General features: G+C 35.7%; 1 protein-coding gene across 2 annotated transcripts in view; it reads right to left on the bottom strand.

The window, feature by feature from the left end:
- The window catches only part of LOC150107557 (attractin-like protein 1), a 355255-nt gene that overhangs the window by 44597 nt on the left and 288832 nt on the right, over positions 1 to 21826 (bottom strand). For both annotated transcript variants that reach the window (XR_016548201.1, XM_090391383.1), the window contains exons 20-21: positions 19854 to 20018; positions 6758 to 6962 (exon numbers count right to left, since the gene is read on the bottom strand). Coding sequence is in view for 1 of the 2 variants with exons in the window: in XM_090391383.1 (XP_090247509.1) it covers positions 6758 to 6962; positions 19854 to 20018 (370 nt within the window). In the remaining variant the exon portion in view is untranslated. The remainder of the gene's footprint in view (positions 1 to 6757; positions 6963 to 19853; positions 20019 to 21826) is intronic.

Genomic DNA, 21826 nt, shown 5'->3' with positions numbered 1-21826 from the left:
TTCCTCATAAAGCATTTCCCCATCAATTTCAACCACCAACCCTTTAAGTAAAATGTCAATAGATTTCTTTTATATCATCAGTGATATAGGTTCTACTTTGTGAATGGGAATGATACATACACAAAACCATAGAAACACAGAACAGACCCATTGCTTTTGATAATTGCTTATGCTCCTGTGAAAGAGCCTACAAAATAATAATAATAAAATGAATCATTATCTTTATTATATTTTTGTTGTCTTTTTTAACATCTTATATTACAATTATTTCCTATGTATTAAAGGTGTTTTTTATGATAAACAATGTGTCTGAGTGCACTTTATTCTCAGATAACCAAAAACACTTGTAGAGTTTGTATAAATGATACATCTATTTCCATGAACTTATAGTCAGCACCTGGAAACGGCAAATTTGGCATATAACTTTCTCTTCTCATAACTTATATGTAGCGTACAGATTAGGTTGCCTCACCAAATACCAAATTAGGGTTACATATTTTATCTAAACATGTAAGAGCTAGGATACTTAATTCTGAGAGCAATTAAAACAATAGGATGTTTAACTACATTTCTTCTAGCTTTAAAACTAAAAATTAAAAGTTTTTTACTTTTCTTTCAGTGGCACAGCATCACTCACAAATAACTTCTTAGCTGCTGGTTTTTCAAGCAATTAATTATAGTAAACAGTGGAGTTATTCTCCCATCCTTGCTCATCTGTCAACATAATAATGCAGCTTTTTGATATATAGTTGTTGCATTATATTAAATACTTTATATTTATAGTAAATGCATTTATGTGAGCACATGATCAGTTTTGATGTGTGGAAAGTGAAAACATCAGCTGTAATATAAAAATATTACAGTGAGCTGAAAACTGCAGATGCAAAACTTGGTCCTGACTTTTCAGTACTACTTCAGAGCATATAATGGTATTTGCATTCAATACAGATTTTGTAGATATAATATGCTATGTTTTAAATTGTTAGTATAAGCTGAAAAAAAAAAAAGTGGAAGGTATATGGAGAAAGGAAGAGCAAGCTCACTAGCAGTACATAGGCTGGTAAGAAGGGTGATCAGTATACTAAAGAAGACAAAATCAGAATATAAAGAAATCTCAGAGTTCTTCCAGTGTATGGTGAGAAAAGGAAGAATGGTTATGGAAAGATAACCGTAACAAGTGCTGATGATAAGGTAACAGAAAGATAAAATGAGTTACTGAATCACTTTGCAAAGGTTTGTATATATACAGGTGGAGATATTGCAGTTGCCAATTTGACAGAAACCAATATGTGAATAGAGACAAATTGGAGATGTTCAGTGCATTGCAAAATATCAATATGAACACAGACATGGGATTAGATGGGATCAGCTTGTGTTATGAGAATGTGCCAGAGAGAGAGAGAGAGCTAGCACTATCTCCCTGTCTGCCAGCTGTTTAATTTAAGTCTCAACTGTGGCAGGCTGAAATTTAAATTAAACGGCTGGTGGATAGGACTTGAAGTTCAGAAAGGATACTAAACATGGGTAAGGAGATCACTGGATTACTTGGTAACTGAAGAATGTACTGATATGCAGGGATTAGAAAGTTATCATTCTAGTTTATAATACTTCAATATGGCCACAACTGGATTATTATAAACAAGTCTGGACACTTGGGGGTTTCTTTTGGAATGAATAAGTATGGAGAACTTCCAAAAGTGACTTACCAAAACGATGAGCAGTCAGTGTAATGCAGTCGTTGATAAAAAGATGAAATTTGATAGACATATTTAAGTTAGGGGTGCTTAAGGGTCAAAACTGTATAAATGAGAGGAGACCTCCACATAGCCTTTAAAGGAATGCAGAGAACAGACCAGGGCTTCTGACCTAATGTCCAATCCTCACCTTCTCGTGGTGCACCCTGTTGGGTATCTACTTTGATACTGAACGAACGAGGATGGGCTGGTAATTTGGGATTTAGCCAACCAAATTGTATATATTATTGGTTAAACCAAAATAAAAAATGATGGTACAACATGACAAAATTTCATGCCGGCTGGGGCGTCGTCCGGTTAAACAAGGCCCCCGTTGTTTTCACCAGGGAACCAGGGCGAACAGCGAAAAGTCAGCTACTGGAATAAATCTGAAAACAAACCCCAACTTAACATCACCAGAGTTAAACATTGGTACTATCACCACAAGAAGCATGAATGGCAAAGAAATGGAGCTAGCTGAGGAATTAGATAAGTACCACATCGACATAATAGGGATAACTGAAACAAAAGAGACAAAAACTGGTGAGATCTTTCTGAGCAATAAATACAAAATTTTATATTCAGACAATGACAATCAAGGAAAAGAAGGAGTAGCCATAGTATTCAACACAAAATATGAGGCTAATCTTCTTGAATAGCAGCCACTCTCAAGTAGAGTAATGTGGGCAAATATGAGAATGGGGAACTGGACAATGAGACTTTTTTGTGCCTATGGTCCCACAGAAGGTTCTACTAAGGTAGAAGTGGAGGAATTTTTAGAGGCTTTAGAAAAAGCAACTGACACAATGAAAAAGGAAAAGTTGGTCCTTGTTGGGGATCTAAATAGCAGAGAAGGAAATGATTGTGAGACATACAAAAATATTTTGGGAAAATTTGGAGAAAAGAGCAAAGCTAATAATAATGGCAATATCTGTTGGATTTCTGCTCAGGACATGGACTGGTTATTATGTGCACATATTCAAGGAATAAGAAAAGTCTCATTAACTATGTTATTGTTGATAGTGATGTTTTCTCCCTGGTGCAGGACACCAGAGTGTACACAGGATTTGAAATTGGAAGTGATCACTATTTAGTCTTGAGCAGGATAAAATTGAATTTCATATTGAAAAGAATAACATGTAAGAAAGTTTTAAAGCGAATAAAAGTTGAGCAGCTCTCAGATGTGAACTGTAGACTAAAATACACAAAGATTATTGAAGAAAAAATGAAAGAGTTTGAGAACAGGAATCAAACCTTGGAGATTCAGTGGCAAACTCTGAAGAAAACATTGATTGATTCTGCCAGAGAGGCATGTGGTGAGGTTATCTGCGAGGATAAAAAAATCAGAACTCCCTGGTGGACACAGGAAGTTAAAGAGGCAGTGAAGGAAAAGAAGAAAGCATACCAAAAGTTCCTGTCAAATAAGTCAGCTTGTGCTCTTAGAGAATACAGAGACAAATGCAAGAATGCCAAACACTGTGTAAAACTAGCTAAACAAAAGTCATGGGAGTAGTTTGGCAAGAATATAGAAAATAAATATCAAGAAGGTGGCAAAATATTCTGAAGGTTGTTGAAGAAGCTTAGGAATGGAGAAAAGAGTGCTGTAAAAGCAGTTAGAGATGATAAGATGATAAAGGTAACATGAAAACGGGAGAAAAAGATATCCTTGAAGTAATTACTTTGAAAAACTGCTAAATGAAACAAGCAATGATGACAGCACAGTGGTAAAAAAACACTGACCAGGCATGCAGTCAGGAATACATATCCATACTAGAAGTAGAAAAAGCCATCAAAGGCTTGAAATGTGGAAAGGCAGCAGGGGTAGATGATATTCGACCAGAAATGCTGAAGTATGGTGGTATAAGAGTCTTACAGAGGCTGCACTGCATAGTTGAGAAAGCATATACAGAGGGACGAATTCCCGATGATTGGAGTAGAGCTCTCATAGTACCCATATATAAAAAGGGAAATAAAACTGAATGTGAGAATTACAGAGGTATTTCCCTACTGAGTGTTCCTCGTAAGATTTATGCCAATATACTTTAGAAACGGCTGAGAAGAATTGTGGAAGAAAAGCTTGGTGAAGAACAAGCTGGATTCAGACCAAATAGAGGCTGTCAGGATCAGATCTTAACTTTACGACAAATAGTCGAGAAAGCATGGGAATATAACAGAGATCTGTATTTAAGTTTTGTTGATTTGGAAAAGGCATATGACAAGGTGCCAAGAGAGAAGCTATTCAATACGCTACAGTTATATGGTGTCAATGGGGCATTATATCAAGCAAAACTTAGTCTTTATTTCAGTTGTAAGTCAGCAGTAAAATTGAAGGAAGTACAGGAAGATGGTTTAATGTTAAATCTAGTGTGACACAAGGATGTACATTATCCCCTGTGATATTCATTATCTATATGGATCACATTATGAAGGAAAGTGGTATTAAACATGATATCAAAATTGGAGATGTTAATGTCAGCTCTTTGCTTTATGCGGATGATGTTATACTTCTAAATAAATCCGCTACAAGTCTGCAAGATTCTCTGACTAAATTGAATAGCTGTTGTAATAGATATGGTATGAAGGTCAGCAATAAAAAGACAAAGACAATGAAAATAGGCAGAATCATTGAAAATGTCAACTGTGTTGTGAATGGAGAACCTGTGGAACAAGTGAAACATTTCAGCTACTTAGGCACGATTTTTAGTGGAGATGGTAAATTAAATATAGAAATAGACAACAGAATCAGCAAAGCTGGTATGGTAGGAAGTCAATTGAATAAATTCATATGGAATAAGAGAGAAATTAGTCGGAACAATAAATTACCTGTATACAAGACAGTGTTCAAACCAGTTTTAACTTATGGATCTGATAGCTGGGTCAGAAGTAAAACACTTGACCAAAGACTGGAGACTGCAGATATGAGAGTCCTGAGATAGATTAAAGGCGTGAACAGATGGCATCAATGGCAATATCATATTAAAAATGAGGATATTAGGAAAGAACTTGACATTGTCAACATCCAGGAATGCATTAGCAGAGCTAATCTCAGGTGGTATGGTCACTTAAACAGAATGGGCGAAGAAAGATTAGCAAAACAAGTGTTCTCTGCCAGGTTGGCAGCAAAACGACCCAGAGGAAGACCAAGATGTAGGTGGATTGATACGGTACAAAGTGCCTTAGACGATAGAAATATAAGATCTGATAATATTGGAGTCTTGACAAGTAACAGACTGATTTGGTGGAAAATTGTAGATAGGAAGTTAATAATGATGTAATTTTTTTCATGTAGTACTGTCATATCCTGTACACCCCTTGAGGGTACATGGCAGGAATTTGGTGAAAATGATATTTAAGTTACTAAAAGGGTATTATAGAAGGTGGGTCCTGGAAAGAGTTCTGATAAACACCTAGAACAAAAATGATATTAAAGCAACTGACATAACCATAAGAAAGAACATACAAGGATATATAAGAAGATAAGAAAACATTAGTTACCCTCATAACTCTGCTACTAGTATGTTCTTTCTTGTGTTTATATCAGTTGCTTTAATATCATTTTTGTTCTAGGTGTTTATCAGAACTTTCCAGCCCCCCATTGTACATTTGATACAGACAATTTTTCATTTCAGTGTCTGGTTTGGGGGAGAGAGAGAGAAGGGGTGGCGGTGGGGGAACAAGTAGACATCCCTGGAACTTCAGTAAAAGTGTGGTTAAGCAAGGGCATGAGGACTACATTTTTTACTCAGAATAACAGAATGATTAGAATGGATTGCCACTGTTTGTTTTATGCTTTGTCAGTGAATGCACTCAAGGAGAGAGAGACAGAGAGGTGTGGCAAGCCTCTCAGGATGAATCCTTCGGCTTCATGGAGATTCCCAAGAAATAATAATATGAAAATCAAACCATATGTCAAATTACTTTGTTCTAAAAACATAAGATACCTTGAAATTCTGGAGTAAAATTATAAATATGCTGTTTTTAAATGATAAATATGCTGTTTAAAAAAAAACAGCATATTTATCACAAACTGCTATATGTTATTCAATTAACAATTAATATGAAGATACATCATTGCTTTTTTCCTTTTTTTTTTTTTTTGGCTAATCATTATAATATTCTCTTTTACTAAACAATACTCCGAATCCTTGCATTGTGATCTTAGCAGTTAACTTTTCTGAGCTATCCATGACACAGATCTACTTTATGGATAAAGTATAATACTGAATTTGTATATCAAAAAATGTCAGAAAAGAAATATACTACTTTATGGATGCTATGCCATACAACAGTGTACTCATCTTACCCTTTTCCTTGAATTTTGGAATCACACTCTGATATCACAGAAATTTCCCTCTTCCCCTTTAAATAGTACACACTGATATCAGCAGTTTTTTTTTTTTTTGGTAAAATCATGAAAACTACCACTGTGTTGAGTAATAGATTTAAACTTTAAAATGAAAGCACTGTGGTTCATCATTATTCAATATACAGACTGTATGCAACAATGCATCATTCTATTTTTGGTTAGTTTTTAGCATTTATTTTAGACATGATATGGATGGAAAATAATGTTGATATGTATTTAAATTTTGAAGTTTAAGTTTCCTCAGGCATTTCCTCCTAATACATTAATTCTTATAAGCAAAATTAATTTATTTATAGATTGCATTTTTAACACACATCCTAAACATATGGCAGGATGTGTCTGCCATATCCTGCAATGCTGAGAAATAGATTTCAACTTTAAAAAGAAAGCACTGCAGTTCATCATTATTCAATATACAGACTGTATGCAACAATGCATCATTCTATTTTTGGTTAGTTTTTAGCATGATATGGATGGAAAATAATGTCAACATGTATTTAAATTTTGAAATTTACGTCTTCTCCTCAAGCATTTCCTCCTAATACATTAATTCTTATAAGCAAAATTAATTTGTTTATAGATTGCATTTTTAGCACACATCCTAAACATATGGCAGGATGTGTCTGCAATGTACTGTTTATAAATTAAAAGTACAAACCTTGAAAATGTAACAAAAAACTGCAGTAAGTCCAATGTTCTATGCTGCGAAAAAGATATATTAAAAACAATAGGGGTGCTGAAGTTGCGAACATATACAAAAAATGATGTGTTATCTGATCCAAAAGTATGATCACCATGATGAAATCGGAAGTTCAGTGTTCCACACTCTTCATTTCCATGAAGTAGCTGCTCTTTTTTAGTCACTATTAACAAAAGAAAATATTTCTCGATTAAAGATGTACTCTTCTCAAATTAGAATATATTATAATTAATAGATTAAGTCAAGTGGATAAACTATAAATAAAACATTTTAAACTTCAGAAGTGACCTTCAATAAAGAAAACATTTTATTTTTAATTGTACTGTTATTTTTAGGTGATGAAAAATGTTATCACTTAAGGATCAAAGCTAGATTAGTGAAAGATCACCACATCGTTTACAGAATAGAGAACCATAACCTTATTCTGGTGGTACCAAACTGAATAACTGCTATGAATTCTATGCTTCTTTTCCATGGTCTAATTACTGTTTCTACTTTCCAGAGCCAAACAACCAAATAATTGAAATAATTCTTATTGGAATGAGGGCCTTTAATTTCCTACTTCACACAAGCACACTCAACCATAATCCAAGCATAAGTTCTCTAACATTTCTGCCAAGGCATTTCAAGCATGCCAAGTAGCCTAAATCAACCCCCCCCCCCCAACTTCACACTGAGTCCCACACTACAGGCACACAAAATATGTTAAAAAAACAAATCAATAAATCTAAATAAGACTTTGAAAGGAATGATACATAAAACCTGCCTCCCATTCAAATGGCCAATGAACCCTCTGGTACATCAGCAAGGTTATTTTGGCCATAATTTCTGTCCTCCCATGCTTCCCACCTTGCTCACAAGCTGAGTAACTCAGCCACATAACTGTGTGTGTATATATATATATATTAATTGAATTCTCTTAAAAACAATGCAGATCCAGCAATTTCTTTATTACTTGATGATCCACCAATTAATCAGTGATCACCATTATGGATCAACTAATCTTGTTTCAGCAAATCTTCTAGCCAACCTTACCCAGTCACGGACACAAGTAAATGAATCATTTGGTGATAGTCATATGGTTGCCCTTGACATTTTCACAGTAGAGTTTAACACTGAGGCCTCCTTACTAAGCTACCTTATGGTTGCTTTTAGCCAAGTGTGACTAGTCACCAGAATCCTTGGTAATTCACTGTATGTCATGGTAGTTTCCTTGCATCTATCTGTCAATGCTAAGTACCACAGAGTTTCATGCTTTCATCCACTCTCTCTCTCTCTGATGACATTCTGATTTCCCTTCATTTAACAAACCCTGCAATGATGCCAAAAATGACCTAAGTTTAACCAATGTCTTAAAAATCGATCTCCTTGTCAGTAATGTGAAGACAAGCTAGTTAACATAACCCACTACCAAAATATGTCTTATTTCTTGTAAGATCTCACACCTCACTCCCTCTTATTTTTCATAGTATCCAGATCTCCGTAAGTCAGATTTTTCATTCTGGGCTAATACACACTGCATACTTTTCCTATACAAAAACATCACATCCATTGTCAACTCAGCCTCCAAAAATCTAGCATCCTCTTACATTCAAGACATTACTTCTTGCTGGTACAAACCTGAAATTCATTCAACCTCACTATGCTGTTCCAACATTCTGAATGGTGCACCAAAAACACCTATAAAATCTACTTGATTATATCCGAAGAGAGTAACCCACTTAACCAATGATCTCTCTCTCTCTCTCTCTCAAGAATTCTTTCCCTTTCCTCATAGACACTGCTCCCCTGAATTGGCTACCACTGCTCTTTCCTTTCCTCATATTAAAACAAGAGTAGCTTCAAGTGTGCACACGTAACAAACATGTACAGTTCAGTTTCCAATTGAGAAGGTGCTAGCATTCTCCTTAGTAGCAGCTGCAGTACACACGTTGCTCAGATAAGTTATTTTTCAGTAGATATTAGCAATATTGTTATATATAACTAGTGGTATTTTGTTGTTTATTTTTGACTGTGTTGTTAAGTGGTGTTTTTAGTCAGCTTTACAAGATATACTTTCAGAAATGTTTTTCATTATGGTACTAATGCATAAGAGAAAATAATGACCAAGACATTGATGTTGACTGATATCAACGTGTGGTATTTAGTGCATTCATTGCCAAAAGTGAATGGTTTGTAGTTATGAGAGCTAGAATGGAGAAAATATTTGCTCAGAAATGCTTCATGAGCAACTATAAGAAATGAGAGTTGTGTCAAGATTGAAAGAATGACAACCAAGACATTGATGTTGACTGATATCAACGTGTGGGATTTAGTGCAATGTAGCTGTGTTTAACACATTCGTTGCCGAGAGCAATTGGTTTGTGGAATGTATAAGAGTTAGAATGGAGAAAATATTTGTCAGAAATATTTTATGAGCAAGTATAAGAAATGCAAGTTGTGTCAGGAACGAAAGAATGAAGTGACTGATATTATGGATATAAGGCAGGATTGTTATAGAATGCAGACTCCTTCACTGGACAAAATGTGAGTTCGAGTGACTGGAGAAATGATTGGCATGTGATACAGAAAGAATGGAAAATGAAAGAAAGCATGAATAGAAAAAGCAAAAAGTGTGACAAACTGGGAGAAAAGAGATAGTATTGTATGGGGGATTCAATGAGAAAGTGATGAAAGCATGTTTTCTAGGAGAAAAGATAAAGGATGTTAGTGAAGCTTTAAGCTTGCAGAAGAAAGAGGAGAACACATTAATTGTTTTGCAGGCACAAATAATTTGAAAGGTGAGAAATAAGCAATGAGAAGAGATGCAAGTCTGCTGCCTTGGTATGATAGGATAGAATTGAGAATGGTCATGATGCCAATCAGTCAATGAGAAGATTGTGCAGGAGGAATGGTGTGCAGTTTATAGATGTGCAGATTGAATTTCATGGATGTAATGACCCATATATACCTGATGGATGGCACTTAAATGGTTTTGGAGTTAGGTGCTTGGAGAAAGTTTTGTTCAGAGAGAGTTGGAAGTGCAAAACCAGGGAAACTAGAGATATCAGGGGGAAGCAATCAAGCATGTGTCTAGCCACCTCTGGTATAGACAAGTATGAGTGCAGGAATGACTATGAAGAGCTGGGTGCAGTTTCCCAGGTTGTGAATCTGAATGGCAGGTAATGACATTATTGTAAGGGTAACTGTGGGTCCAAGGGGATGTTAAAATGCATGTACATGAATGCCTGAGGCATCAGAAATAAAGGAGAGGGGGTTTTAGTATTGTTCAGCTAAACTTGGAAAAATTATTGGCATCAGTGAGACCTGGTTGTCAGAGAATGATGTAGTTACAGGGATATAATGTGATGGATACTGTATTTACAGAGAAGATAGAAGAAATAGGGCAGGAGGAAGGGTATTATTAATGATAGCTGAAGAACTTCAACCAACAAAAATAGAACTTAAGGAAGATTGTAGATCTGATGGAAATGGTTCGTTTGAGGCTGTCTAGTCTGAGATAGAGGCCAACAGGTCAAAATATATTGTTAGTTGATGCTATAGACTTGGAGAGCCAGAAGAAAATGTGGATGACACACACCAGCAGATTAGCATAATGGGTGCAAGCCGAGCAATTATCATGAGAGACTTCAACTATGGTGATATAGATTGGAAAGAAGAAAGAGCGCATGGCAAAATGGAAATGGAATTTATACAGTTAAACAGGGATAATTATCTGAAACAGCACATGATGGAAGGGACCAGGGGTTTGAGAATGTTGGATCTGGTGATAACATCAGAAGATCTATCTATAACTGCAGTAGTAACTACTTCCTGGGAAGTATAGTAGTAAATGCTACTTCCAATCAGGAAAAGTGACCATGCAGTCTTGTCCTGGGAGGTAGCTCAACATATGGAGATTTCAGTCAAGAAAGGGTTTATGCAGAACCACAAAGCTGGAGATTATGACAAACTTAGGAGGCAACTTGGAGCAGTGCAATGGCATAAGAAACTACATGGAATGAATGTCATTAGTGTATGAGAAGTGGTCAAGGATCATTTGACCAAGAAAATATGAGTGCATACCTAGGGTGAGGAGGATAAACTGAGCAGGGATTAAGTAGATGACTAGCAATATAAAGCAGGAGTTGCAAAAAAAGAAAAAAAAAAGCATTGTGAAAGGAATACAATACAAACAACAAGGTGAGCAGCATAAAGCACAAGCAAGAAGGGTAACTAGTATAGTAAGGAAGGCTAAATCAGATTTCGAGAGAAAATTAGATAAGCAGGCCAAAGTAAATCCAAAACAGTTTTTTCACTACGTAGCAAGTAAGAGAAAGAATGATTATGGAAAGGCAACTTTACTCAGTGCTGATGGTAGGAAAGTGACAGAAGTGCAATAAATAGTTCAGTTACTAAGTGATCACTTTACATGGGTATATCATCCAGGTGGTGACTTTGAAGTTATTGAGGTGACAGAGACTGATGTGAGCATTAAGGTAAATGAATTGGAGGTAATCAGTATATTGAAAAATATCAATGTGAATACAGCAATGGGCATGGACGGTATGTTTCCTCGTGTGCTACGAGAATGTGCAAGTAAACTGGCAGTGCCTCTGAAGTTGTTGAATTTGAGTCTCATCTTTGGCAATGTTTTAAGGGAGTAGAAAGAAGGTAAGATAGTTGTTCCATTACATAGAGGTGGCTCCAAGACAGAAGTAGCAAATTACAGACCAATCAGTATCTCTGAAGTGGTAGTTAAAGTATTGAAAAAGTTGTTAAATGTAAAATTCAGGAATGGATGGATACATCACGATACTGCTGGCCTTTGCAATTTGACAGAATATCTCAAGGAAAACTATTATATAAGTTGGAACAAATTGGAATGCATATGAGGCTGGTGGCATGGATATGGGGGGGGGGGGAATGGTAGACATCAGAAGATGGTGTATGGTGGAGTGGAATCAAGACAAATGAGGGTGACTAGTGGAGTGCCCCAGAGCTCTGTATTAGGATCACTCATCTTTAATTTGTATATTAATGATACAGCAGAAGATCTGAAGGGGAAAATGACAACGGTGTCAATTCAATGTAAGGTAATGCACTTTGGGATGAAAAGATTATGCACTTCGTATCATATCAATGGTGCTAGTTTACAGGAAATTGATGAGGCTAGAGATCTTGGGATGATGATTATTATTATTATTATGTGACACCTGCAGTGAGTCCAAAGACATCGAGGGGGCACTTACTCTACAATTCTCCGTTTCCACCACTCAATCCACCAACTACATCCGCATCATCTACACCAATGCCATCTACTGCCCATCACCATCACTTGCATTTTCACAGACAAATATTCATGCCCACAGCGGGATTCGAATCCACAGCCTTTTGGCTGAAGAGGGGATACGCCAACCAGGCCGGCATGTCTAAGAATGTGGTTAGTAAGGGTGTGTTGACTAGGTTCTTTTCTTGAAAGTGGTGAATGAGTGGAATGGATTGCTAGAGGTGGTTGTGAGCACCCCAACAGTGAATAGGTTTAAGGAAACGTATGACAGGTATTGTTCTTTTATTCTTTTTATTCTTTTGACTCCATGGTGTTCCCATATAAATAATAATAATTTATCAAAAGAACTTTAAATGATGACGATAGAAATTTGAAATTCAGAGTACATATTGCAAGAGATGGCGAAATAGCTCAGAGGATTACTTGGATGCTGAAGAGCAAACTGACAAGTGAAGATAGGGAAGTTATTATCCCTCTTTATAAGTAGGCCACATGTAAGTAGGCCACATGTTGACTACTGTGCACAGATCTGGTCACCTATGTTTCTTGGGGATCAAGAGGTGGTATAGAGGATTCAGAGACAAGTGACCAAGCTAGTGACAGGTCTGTGGAATATTCCCTATGAGAACAGACTGAGGATGTGGGTTGAAGAGTTTAGCTGACAGGCAGAAGAGAGGCAATATGATAGAAATTTATAAGTTACTAAAGGGATACTATAAGATTGACACAGAAGAAATTTTTCAATGCATGGGGGGGGGGGGGGAAACAAGGGGTCACCCTGGAAGCTGTCTAAGAATGTGGTTAGTAAGGGTGTGCTGACTAGGTTCTTTTCTTGGAACTGGTGAATGAGTGGAATGGATTGCTAGGGGTGGTTGTGAGCACCCCAACATTGAATAGGTTTAAGGAGATGTATGACAGGTTTTGTGTTAATGGATAATGTGGGTCTCCTGCGATTACTCTTTTGACTCCATGGTGTTCCCATATAAATAATAATAATTTATCAAAAGAACTCCAAACCATCTACCTCTGTTTAACTGGTACAGCAGCTGATCATCAAATATGTCAGCAAATTCCTTTTTTCTTCCTAACCACTAGTTCACACATGCTATATTGCATTATAGGTTTTGTTCTCCCTCTCAAGAGTCTTCTTCTTCTCTCTTCCATCATCTATGTGGATGATGATGAGGCTGAATGAACTCTTTCCACTTCTGTCTGTCCCGGGAGAGTCCGAACAATTCTGTCCAGTTTGATGTCGCTTGTTGTGATTTGGTTTTCAGGTCCTCTTTTATTTTGTCTATCCATCTAATTCTGGGCCATCCTTTAAATCTTTTACCTTCCATCGTTGTATTCAGGGTTTTAGATGGTGGTCTTTCTGTTCCCATTCTGGTCACATGGCCAAACCATTGCAGTCTTCTTTCTTGGATTTTGTCTATTATTGTTATTTCTTGTTTTAATCGTTTCCTTATGTCTTCGTTTCTTAGTCGATCCAACAGAGATACTCCAAGTGATCATCTTAGCCAGCCCATTTCAGTAACTAATAATTTTTTCTCTTCAGCCTTTTTGAGATTCCAGCATTCACTTCCATAGAGGAGTATTGGGAGGACCACTGTTTCATAGATTCTTACTTTTGTTACTTGTTTGATGTCTCTTGCCTTCCATATTTTATTAAGTCGTCCAAAAGTTTGGGATGCTTGACTGATTCGTCTGTTTATATCTTTTATAATTTCACCATTGTACTCAATAATTCCTCCAAGGTAGGTGAAGTTTTCTACCTACTCTGGATTCTTACTATCAATTTCAATTTTCAGATTGGTGCTTCTTTTTCCTATTTGCATAATTTTTGTTTTGTCTATATTTATGTTTTATCCAGATTTTATACACTCCTCCTTTATTTTATCAGAAATTCGCTGTAGATTTTCTTCTGTGCTTGCAAGTAATGCAATGTCGTCTGCAAATTTTAAATTTGCAGATGACATGAGTTGGACTTACTATATAATCCCTCTAAAATGTATTGAAACAATCTGGAAGAAAACTGTTGACAAGGAACTAGTCATGAGGCTAGAGATTTAGGGGTGGTGGTAGTAGACAGATAGTAAAAGTTAACAGGACATGTTACTAAGTTAGTCAATAAGATTACTTGGCTATTGAAGAACACACTAACAAGTAGAAATAAGGAAGTTGTTATAGCTCTTTATAAGGCCTTGATATATCCACATCCAGATTACTGTGCTCTGGTCTCCTGGCTTCCTTGGGGATGAGAAAGTGGTGGAGAAGATTCAGAGCTGAGGGATTAAGATGGCGAGTGGTTTGTGGAATGCTCCCCATGAGGATAGATTGAGGGTGTGTGTGTGTGGACTGCAGAAGTTGGCTGATAGGAGAAAAAGAGGGGATGTGATAGTAACATTAAAGTTGCTTAAAGGATTTTATAGTATTGATGCAAAGGAAATGTTTTAGCACTTGGCTAGAGGGACCAAAACAAGAGATCTCCTCCCTAGAAGTTGAATATACATGTAGTTAGTAGGGATGTGAGGGCTAAATTTTTTTTTTTTTGCTTGGGGAGTTGTGAATAAGTGGAATGGGTTGCCAGAGTCAGTTGTGAGTGCTTTGTCTATTAATGGGTTCAAGGTATGTCAGATTGTGTGGATAGTTTTGGTCTCCTGTGTTGAGTCTTTAAACTCCATGGAGTCCAAATAATAATAATATAATGTTCAATAAGAAAAAAAAGTTTTGATAAAATGAATACTAACATCCAAAATTCATGTTGTACCTTACATTTGCTATATTTAAAATACGTAAGAAAATACACAAAAGTGTTAAAAATTGCTGTGAATATTTTATTTCCACTTGTGAGAAGACCTCTGCAGTCTCTTTTTCAGGAGCCCAACAACAGTCTCCCTTTACTAGTTGTTCTGCTAAAACTCTGCTTGTAACTCATATTCAGATTATCAAAGAAAGAACCAGTTTTTGTCACTCATTTTTGGATCTACAAGAATCATATCTCTTTTTTTTTTTTAAAGAAAAAAAAATTCCAAAGAATAGCATCTTTAGAAAAAAAATTTTTTTTTCTAGACATTAGTTCTTTGTAATTTACAGCTTTGTTACTGATATCTCTGATGATTTCCACTTCTATTTTAGTAAGATTCTTTATGAGGTATTCATATTTTAATACTTCCCTAATTTGAGGCCAACAACTATACTTTCATTAAGTTTGGTTTCTGAAATTTTTTAAAAATTTTGTCTTGACCTAAAATAGATCTGTACTGAAATACAGATCTATTTTAGGTCAATACTTGAATAATTAAAGTTTTTCATGAGACCCAATTTAATAGGTAATGGTATATATTTTTGGGATCAATGAGGGGGGGGGGTATATGTTTCAGATCTTTTTTGCATAATGTGCCACATTACGAGGGTTGTTGGAAAAGTTTGGTAAAAAAGTAAGTTAAACGCATTTTTTTTTGGAAAACATCACCTTTATTTCTCAACATAGTCTCCATCGAGGGCTACATATTTGTTCCCAGTGAGTTTCCAATTTTTTCATCCCATTGAAAAAGTAGGATTTGTCAAATTGTGCAAAATAGTCATTGACAGCCTTCATGACACCCTTGTTAGAAGAAAATGTTTTCTCACCAAGCCAAAATTTTAAGTTTGGGAACAAGAAGAAGTCACATAGGACCAAGTCTGGTGAATACGGTGGATGTGGAACCAATTTAAACCTCAATTCATGCAATTTTGCTATTGCAATGGATGATGTGTGGGACGGTGAATTGTCTTGATGAAAGAGCACTTTTTTTGTGTGCCAATCTTGGCCGTTTTTTCTTCAGTTCTTCTTTTAAAAGGTCCAACAATGATGCATAATAGACTTCTGTTATTGTCTTACCCTTTTCCAAATAGTCTGTCATGATAATTCCTTGGGAATCCCCCAAAAAACAGTGGCCATCACTTTCCCAACTGACAAAATGGTCTTCGCTTTTTTCGGTCCTCTTTCATCAGGCATTGTTCACTGTTTTGATTGCTGCTTGGACTCAGGTGTGTAGCAGTGGATCCAAATTTCGTCTACAGTCATGAATCGATGCAAAAAATTCTGCGAATTGCAATTAAACATCACGAAACATAATAAATACATGTGTGACATTTTCAAGTCACACATGTATTTATTACAGTGATGAAATACTGAAGCCTTCTTATTAATATTACACAACAAAACTACTTTTAACTTGGTTTTGGAAGAGTCCACAAATAAACACTATTTTTGCTTTATATATACATACACACATACGTGTGTATATATATAGATTCCCTACATGACAGATATAAATTCCCTACATGACAGATAAAGATTCCCTACATGACAAAAGAACTTCAGTTCATTTAGAACTGAGGATCTTTAAGAACATCGTTTCCATTTATGGGCATAAGGAGAGTTGTAAAAGAAGTTTACTGACATTTTTCTTGAAATTTGGGGTTGTAGTTGTTTGGGAAAACTTCATGAAGAAGGCTGTTCCAGCGGGCATAGGAGATGGAATTAAAGAGGAAAAGAAGGGGACGGGTTTGGTATGTTTGCAGTTGTTCTAAAAAGTGAATGCTGGGCAGCTGCTGCACTTGTTTTAGCAGACCCAACAAAAGTGGAGAAATTATGGTTGCCAATTCCGTGGGGCACTAACTATGTAAGTACTATACAAAAGGTGCTGAGTAGAAAGTAGCACATTTGTAGGATAGAGATTAAAGAGAGTTTCGCTCTCCTCTGAACATCATTATGAATTTTCAGGGAAGTGTTAGGTGTGGCATCCCCAAAACATGTGAACAGTATTCTAAGAATGGGTAGATTTGGGATTTCACAAATAGGCAAATCACCAGACAGAAGCATATCTCTTTTTAGAAAAAAACAAATTTTTTTTTTCCCTAAAAAGAGATATGATCCTGTCTGGTGATTTGTGCATTGCTGAGGGTAAGGGCAGGTAAGCTAAGGTCTCCTTGTAAAGGAAAAGGCAAAAGAGTATTTTGGTGGTATTGATAGTGACCAAGTCATTCTCATCACAGTGAAGGATGGTATGAAGGCCACTATTTAAGGCATTCATGCAGATGATCATGAAGGCTTGGGATTGGGATGTCCTTGCACTGCAAGATTTGTCGAATGAGTAGAATGAATGGAGTAATCAGCAAAGCGTCAATAGGATTAGTGGTGATCGAGAGTATGTCATTCATGTGTAGGAGAAAGAGAGTAGGCGAAACAGAGAGCCCCAAAGCACTCCACTGGTGGCAAAGCTTAAACAGAGGGAACCATTCACCATATCATGCAGTGCAGTCAGAGAGAAAGCTGTCTCTGTAATTAGGTATTTCTACCATTCAAAGGATGCAATGTGCTGAGTAGGTCTCAATGCCAAACATGATTAAAAGTTTTGGAACTGTGAAGAGAGAGACAGTACATACCTCTATGAACTTTTTTATAGCACATGTCCAATGGTGGGTGACTTAGGTAAGAGGTCATCCATGGATCTAAATTGGTGGATGTCTACTAGCAGTCACTGATTAACTTGTGGGCTTCTAAGTAGTGGAGAAGTTGATTACTGATGATATTCTTCATTATATTAGAGAGGTAATGACAATTTGATAATAGATTTTCATTTCCCATTTTTTTTTGGAATAAGTTAGATATGTGCTTGTTTTCCATGTGCTGGCATAAGTGCCAGCTGAGTACATAAGATCATAAAGAACAGATGTCAACTCTAGATCACATTGTTTGAGTACTATTGGAAAGATGCCAGCAAGACAAGAAGGTGTTTTTAGTGTCTAAGTTGTTTAGTATTCACTGATAAATTTTTGCTGAAAAGTCACAGGAGGTATAATGCATAATGTAAGGAAAAGGGTAATTTGCCTCGGTCATACCAAAGAACATAGAGTTGGGGTAGGGGGAATGGAGAACATTCAGCTTCAGAGGATACTTGCACAAGATCATGATATGAGTTAGTGAGAGAAGAGGCAATTTCTACAGTGTATCTGGAAGAGCAGAGAGGATTATTAGGAATTCAGGATAGGTAGATGTTGCATCATTTCTTATAGTGAAAATTTTTGCATTATGTCCAGTGGCGATGAAAAAGGGAAGCCAATCAGAGTTGTGGACATTAATATCACCTAGGAGGATAACTTCATTATTTGGATAGACTGCGGAAAGCTGAACTTCGTAGATAGAAAGATGAAGAGGTTAGTGATTTCTGGAATCAGAACAGTAAATACAGCAGATGGATGAATGGGAAAAGGAAATCTTGACTCAGAGAAGGTGAAAAACAGGAGATTCTAAATAAGGAATTCAAATTTCAGGTAATATCAGTTCTTACAAAAGTGCCATGTCACCTTTGTGGTGAAAGGACTCATGAAGAGTGTAATTTTGAGGTGGGTTGTGTGGTGGGATAGATGTAATTTAAGGTTCTGTCAAAAGGAAGAGATCTGGTCCAAATGTTCGTAAGTTATGGCATATGTGATTTATACTGGTATTTATGCCACTGATGTCAATAAAATAGATGTGAAATCCCCCCCCCTCATTTTTTGGGGGTCCGAGGACTTTTGGTATTTTGTATATTTTATTTGATACTATGGAAACGTGTGTTTCATTACTGATTACAAATATGATGGAAGGATAGTGGGAGAATGCCAGAGGGAAGAGATACTCTTGGACATGACACCCACACAAAGTGAGATAATGATATTCCTGACAGGAATATCATTCATAAATGTCCTTCATTTTTTTAAAAATCCCAACATGGCTGTAACAAATTTCCTTCTTTTTTCTTTTTTTTTAATTTCTAAAAACAAAAAGTTTCATTTCGAAAGCTAATAAGTTATGCTATTAATGATGCCTTGGTCATACCAAACTAATTATTTAACTAATAATTAGTTAAATTTAACTAATAATTTAAATTATGTACATTCAAATGTCATAAATTAAGTTAAATTATGTACATTCAAATGGCTATTAAGATTTTGAAGAATTCATTCTTTTCAATCAGATGATGTTTATTGACAACATGATAAATGCCTTTTAGAGGGATAATTAACTTCTGCTTCTGATGTGGAAGTCGGTGTGAGCAAATTTATCTGATGACACCATCACTGCAATAAATTGAGGTAAGTAACAGTGGACCAAGCACTAGATCTGAAGAGAAATGGTAGAATAGGTTTATAAATTTTTTTTCATAGAAAATCAAGAAATATTAGTTAAATAGAAGTATCAATTTATTCTTTCCACATTATTGTCAATTATCTTTACAAGAGGGAGACCTATAAAAATGAACTTTTTTTTTTCCTTCTTAATCCTGGTTTCCCTATTTCCTACTGAAGTGTATGCAGTTCTTATTAGTAATGTGTCATTGCTTATCACCTGTAAATAAATCACATACACACAACAAAAAACAGTATAAAAATGATATAATCAAAATTACAGAAATTAGCACGAGTAAAATCTATACATGGGATTTGCATTATGTTTTTTTTTTATATATGATGACAGATAAGTCATACCTTGATTTTCAAACCACAACGTTTTGAGAATCAAAACAACAAAAGAGAAATAGACAATTAAAAATTTTTCTATTATTACCAACTAATTCATGATAAAAAAAAAAAGGGAGAGGGAAATCTATGAAAAGCGTAGACATCAGCACCAAAAAAGCTTATGCAACAGAATATTCTGGACTACAGATCTGGATTCAGCACTGAAATATATTGAAATAACCTTTTCAGAGCTTAATTTTATGAAAATGTGAAGATATTCAGTTAAGTAAAACTTACCTGATGCTAAAGAAATGCTAACTAATGCATTTTCTGAGCAAGATATCGTAAAATCAACATCAAGATCAGTCTTAAGTGGGGTATTCACAAAATTGATTTTCTTATAATAACGATCATCTGGTTTTGACAAATTAAAGGTATACTGGTAGTCGATGGAAAGATTATCTAGGAATTAAAAATAATAAATTTAGTTTGCATGAAATATCTTGGAATGCAAAAAATATAATAAACTAGCTGTTACACAGAAATGTGAATATGTCTGCTAGCTGTTGCAAAAGCTTACTATATTGTCAATTAAACTAACCAATTTTATCGTAACCAAAACAATGTGACTACATTCTGTACTGTGCTGTTACTTTTTTTTTTTATTTGACTTCCACAAATGAAAGGTTGTAAACCCACAGTACATTAGTACCACAGACAGGCTAAAGTTATTTTTCTTTCTATTTTTTCCTTTTCATTAATATATATATATATATACCATGCTCTATCTCCAAAGTAGAGTTCATGCATAAATGCTCACCAGCCACTCTCTTAAGTGCGTTTTGTATGGCATTATAAGAATGCCAGGTACGGATGAATTTTCATGAATTTTTATGCCTCAGTTCTCTGGTTGGATTAATGTTTTCAGTTCTTCTGATCTAAACATCTGCAGTGAACACATTATTGAAACAATTCTGACTAGAATGTAAACCTTCATGACCCATTCCACTTTTTCATCCCTTATCTGAGTCTTGGTTCTTCAGGAAGTGTGTTCAAAACTTAAAATAGCTGCAAGCAAATTTTATCAACACATTCAAAACTGACTAAAGAAACAAAACCAGGAAGCTTGCATCATTTTCAACTGGTACTCATACTTTTGTTTTTAGTCTCTTGACAAAACTAACATCCATGAAACAAAGGAATGGCAGAAATCAAAAAATAACACAAAATACAACATGAAAAATACAAACAATAATGTGAGACATATAAAAAAGAACCAGAAGCCCAGAAAAATGAAAATTCAGAATTAAATTAATGTTTAAATTTTGAAACATTTCATATATCTGAAATCTTCATAATAAATTAAATATGTGCAGTCCGTATCATTAAAATCGAAAATAAGCTGAAAATCTCAGCAGTCATTAAACTTTATAACTGGTCATTCAATTACAAAGAGGAGGAGACAATGAACATTAGTGTGCATCAGTCAGCTTAAGGGAAGCAGTCACTGGCTCAACAGGTGTGAACAAGTCATCTATCTTTCTAAGTGAAGAGAAACCAAATGTGCAGCTGATAGAAATTTAATGCTGTTCTCTTAGAACTGTTACATTAAAGAAAACTGGCACAATATACAGTATTTCTTCAATTTGAAATTTAATTAAAAGCTATGAGGTTTGTGTGGACAACAGTTCATTTTGTGCAAGGTTCTTTATCCATAAAAAAAACTATTCAGGTTTAGAATTTTGGAATTTATTTAATCTAAATTTGATTTTAATGGTATAGTTTGCACATTATTTAGTTAATTATGAAGATTTCAGGTCAGTGACATTAATTCCACATCCACTGAATTTCTGGTAATGACCACAAAATGAAGTAACATTAAGATGAAAACCTCAACCAGTTTTGTGTACCAACAGATGAACTTCATCAGAAGTGTGCTTAACTAGTTTTGAACTAATTTAGTATACCTGTTGGCATACAGGGTCAAAGCTGTATAACTGAGAGGAGACCTCCACATAGCCTTTAAAGGAATGCGGAGAACCGACCAGGGCTTCTGACCTAATGTCCAATCCTCACCTTCTCGTGGTGCACCCTGTTGGGTATCTACTTGGATACTGAACGGACGAGGATTGGCTGGCAATTTGGGATTTAGCCAACCAAATTGTATTCTTATTGGTTAAACCAAAATATAGAATGATGGTACAACATGACAAAATTTCATGCCGGCTGGGGCGTCGCCCGGTTAAACAAGGCCCCTGTTGTTTTTGCCA

The sequence above is a fragment of the Typopeltis vanoorti genome, chromosome 4 (assembly GCF_054136105.1).
Source record: "Typopeltis vanoorti isolate ZY-2024b chromosome 4, IOZ_Tvanoo_1.0, whole genome shotgun sequence".
In the NCBI taxonomy this organism is placed as follows: domain Eukaryota; kingdom Metazoa; phylum Arthropoda; class Arachnida; order Uropygi; family Thelyphonidae; genus Typopeltis; species Typopeltis vanoorti.
This window is presented reverse-complemented; position numbering and strand designations above follow the sequence as displayed.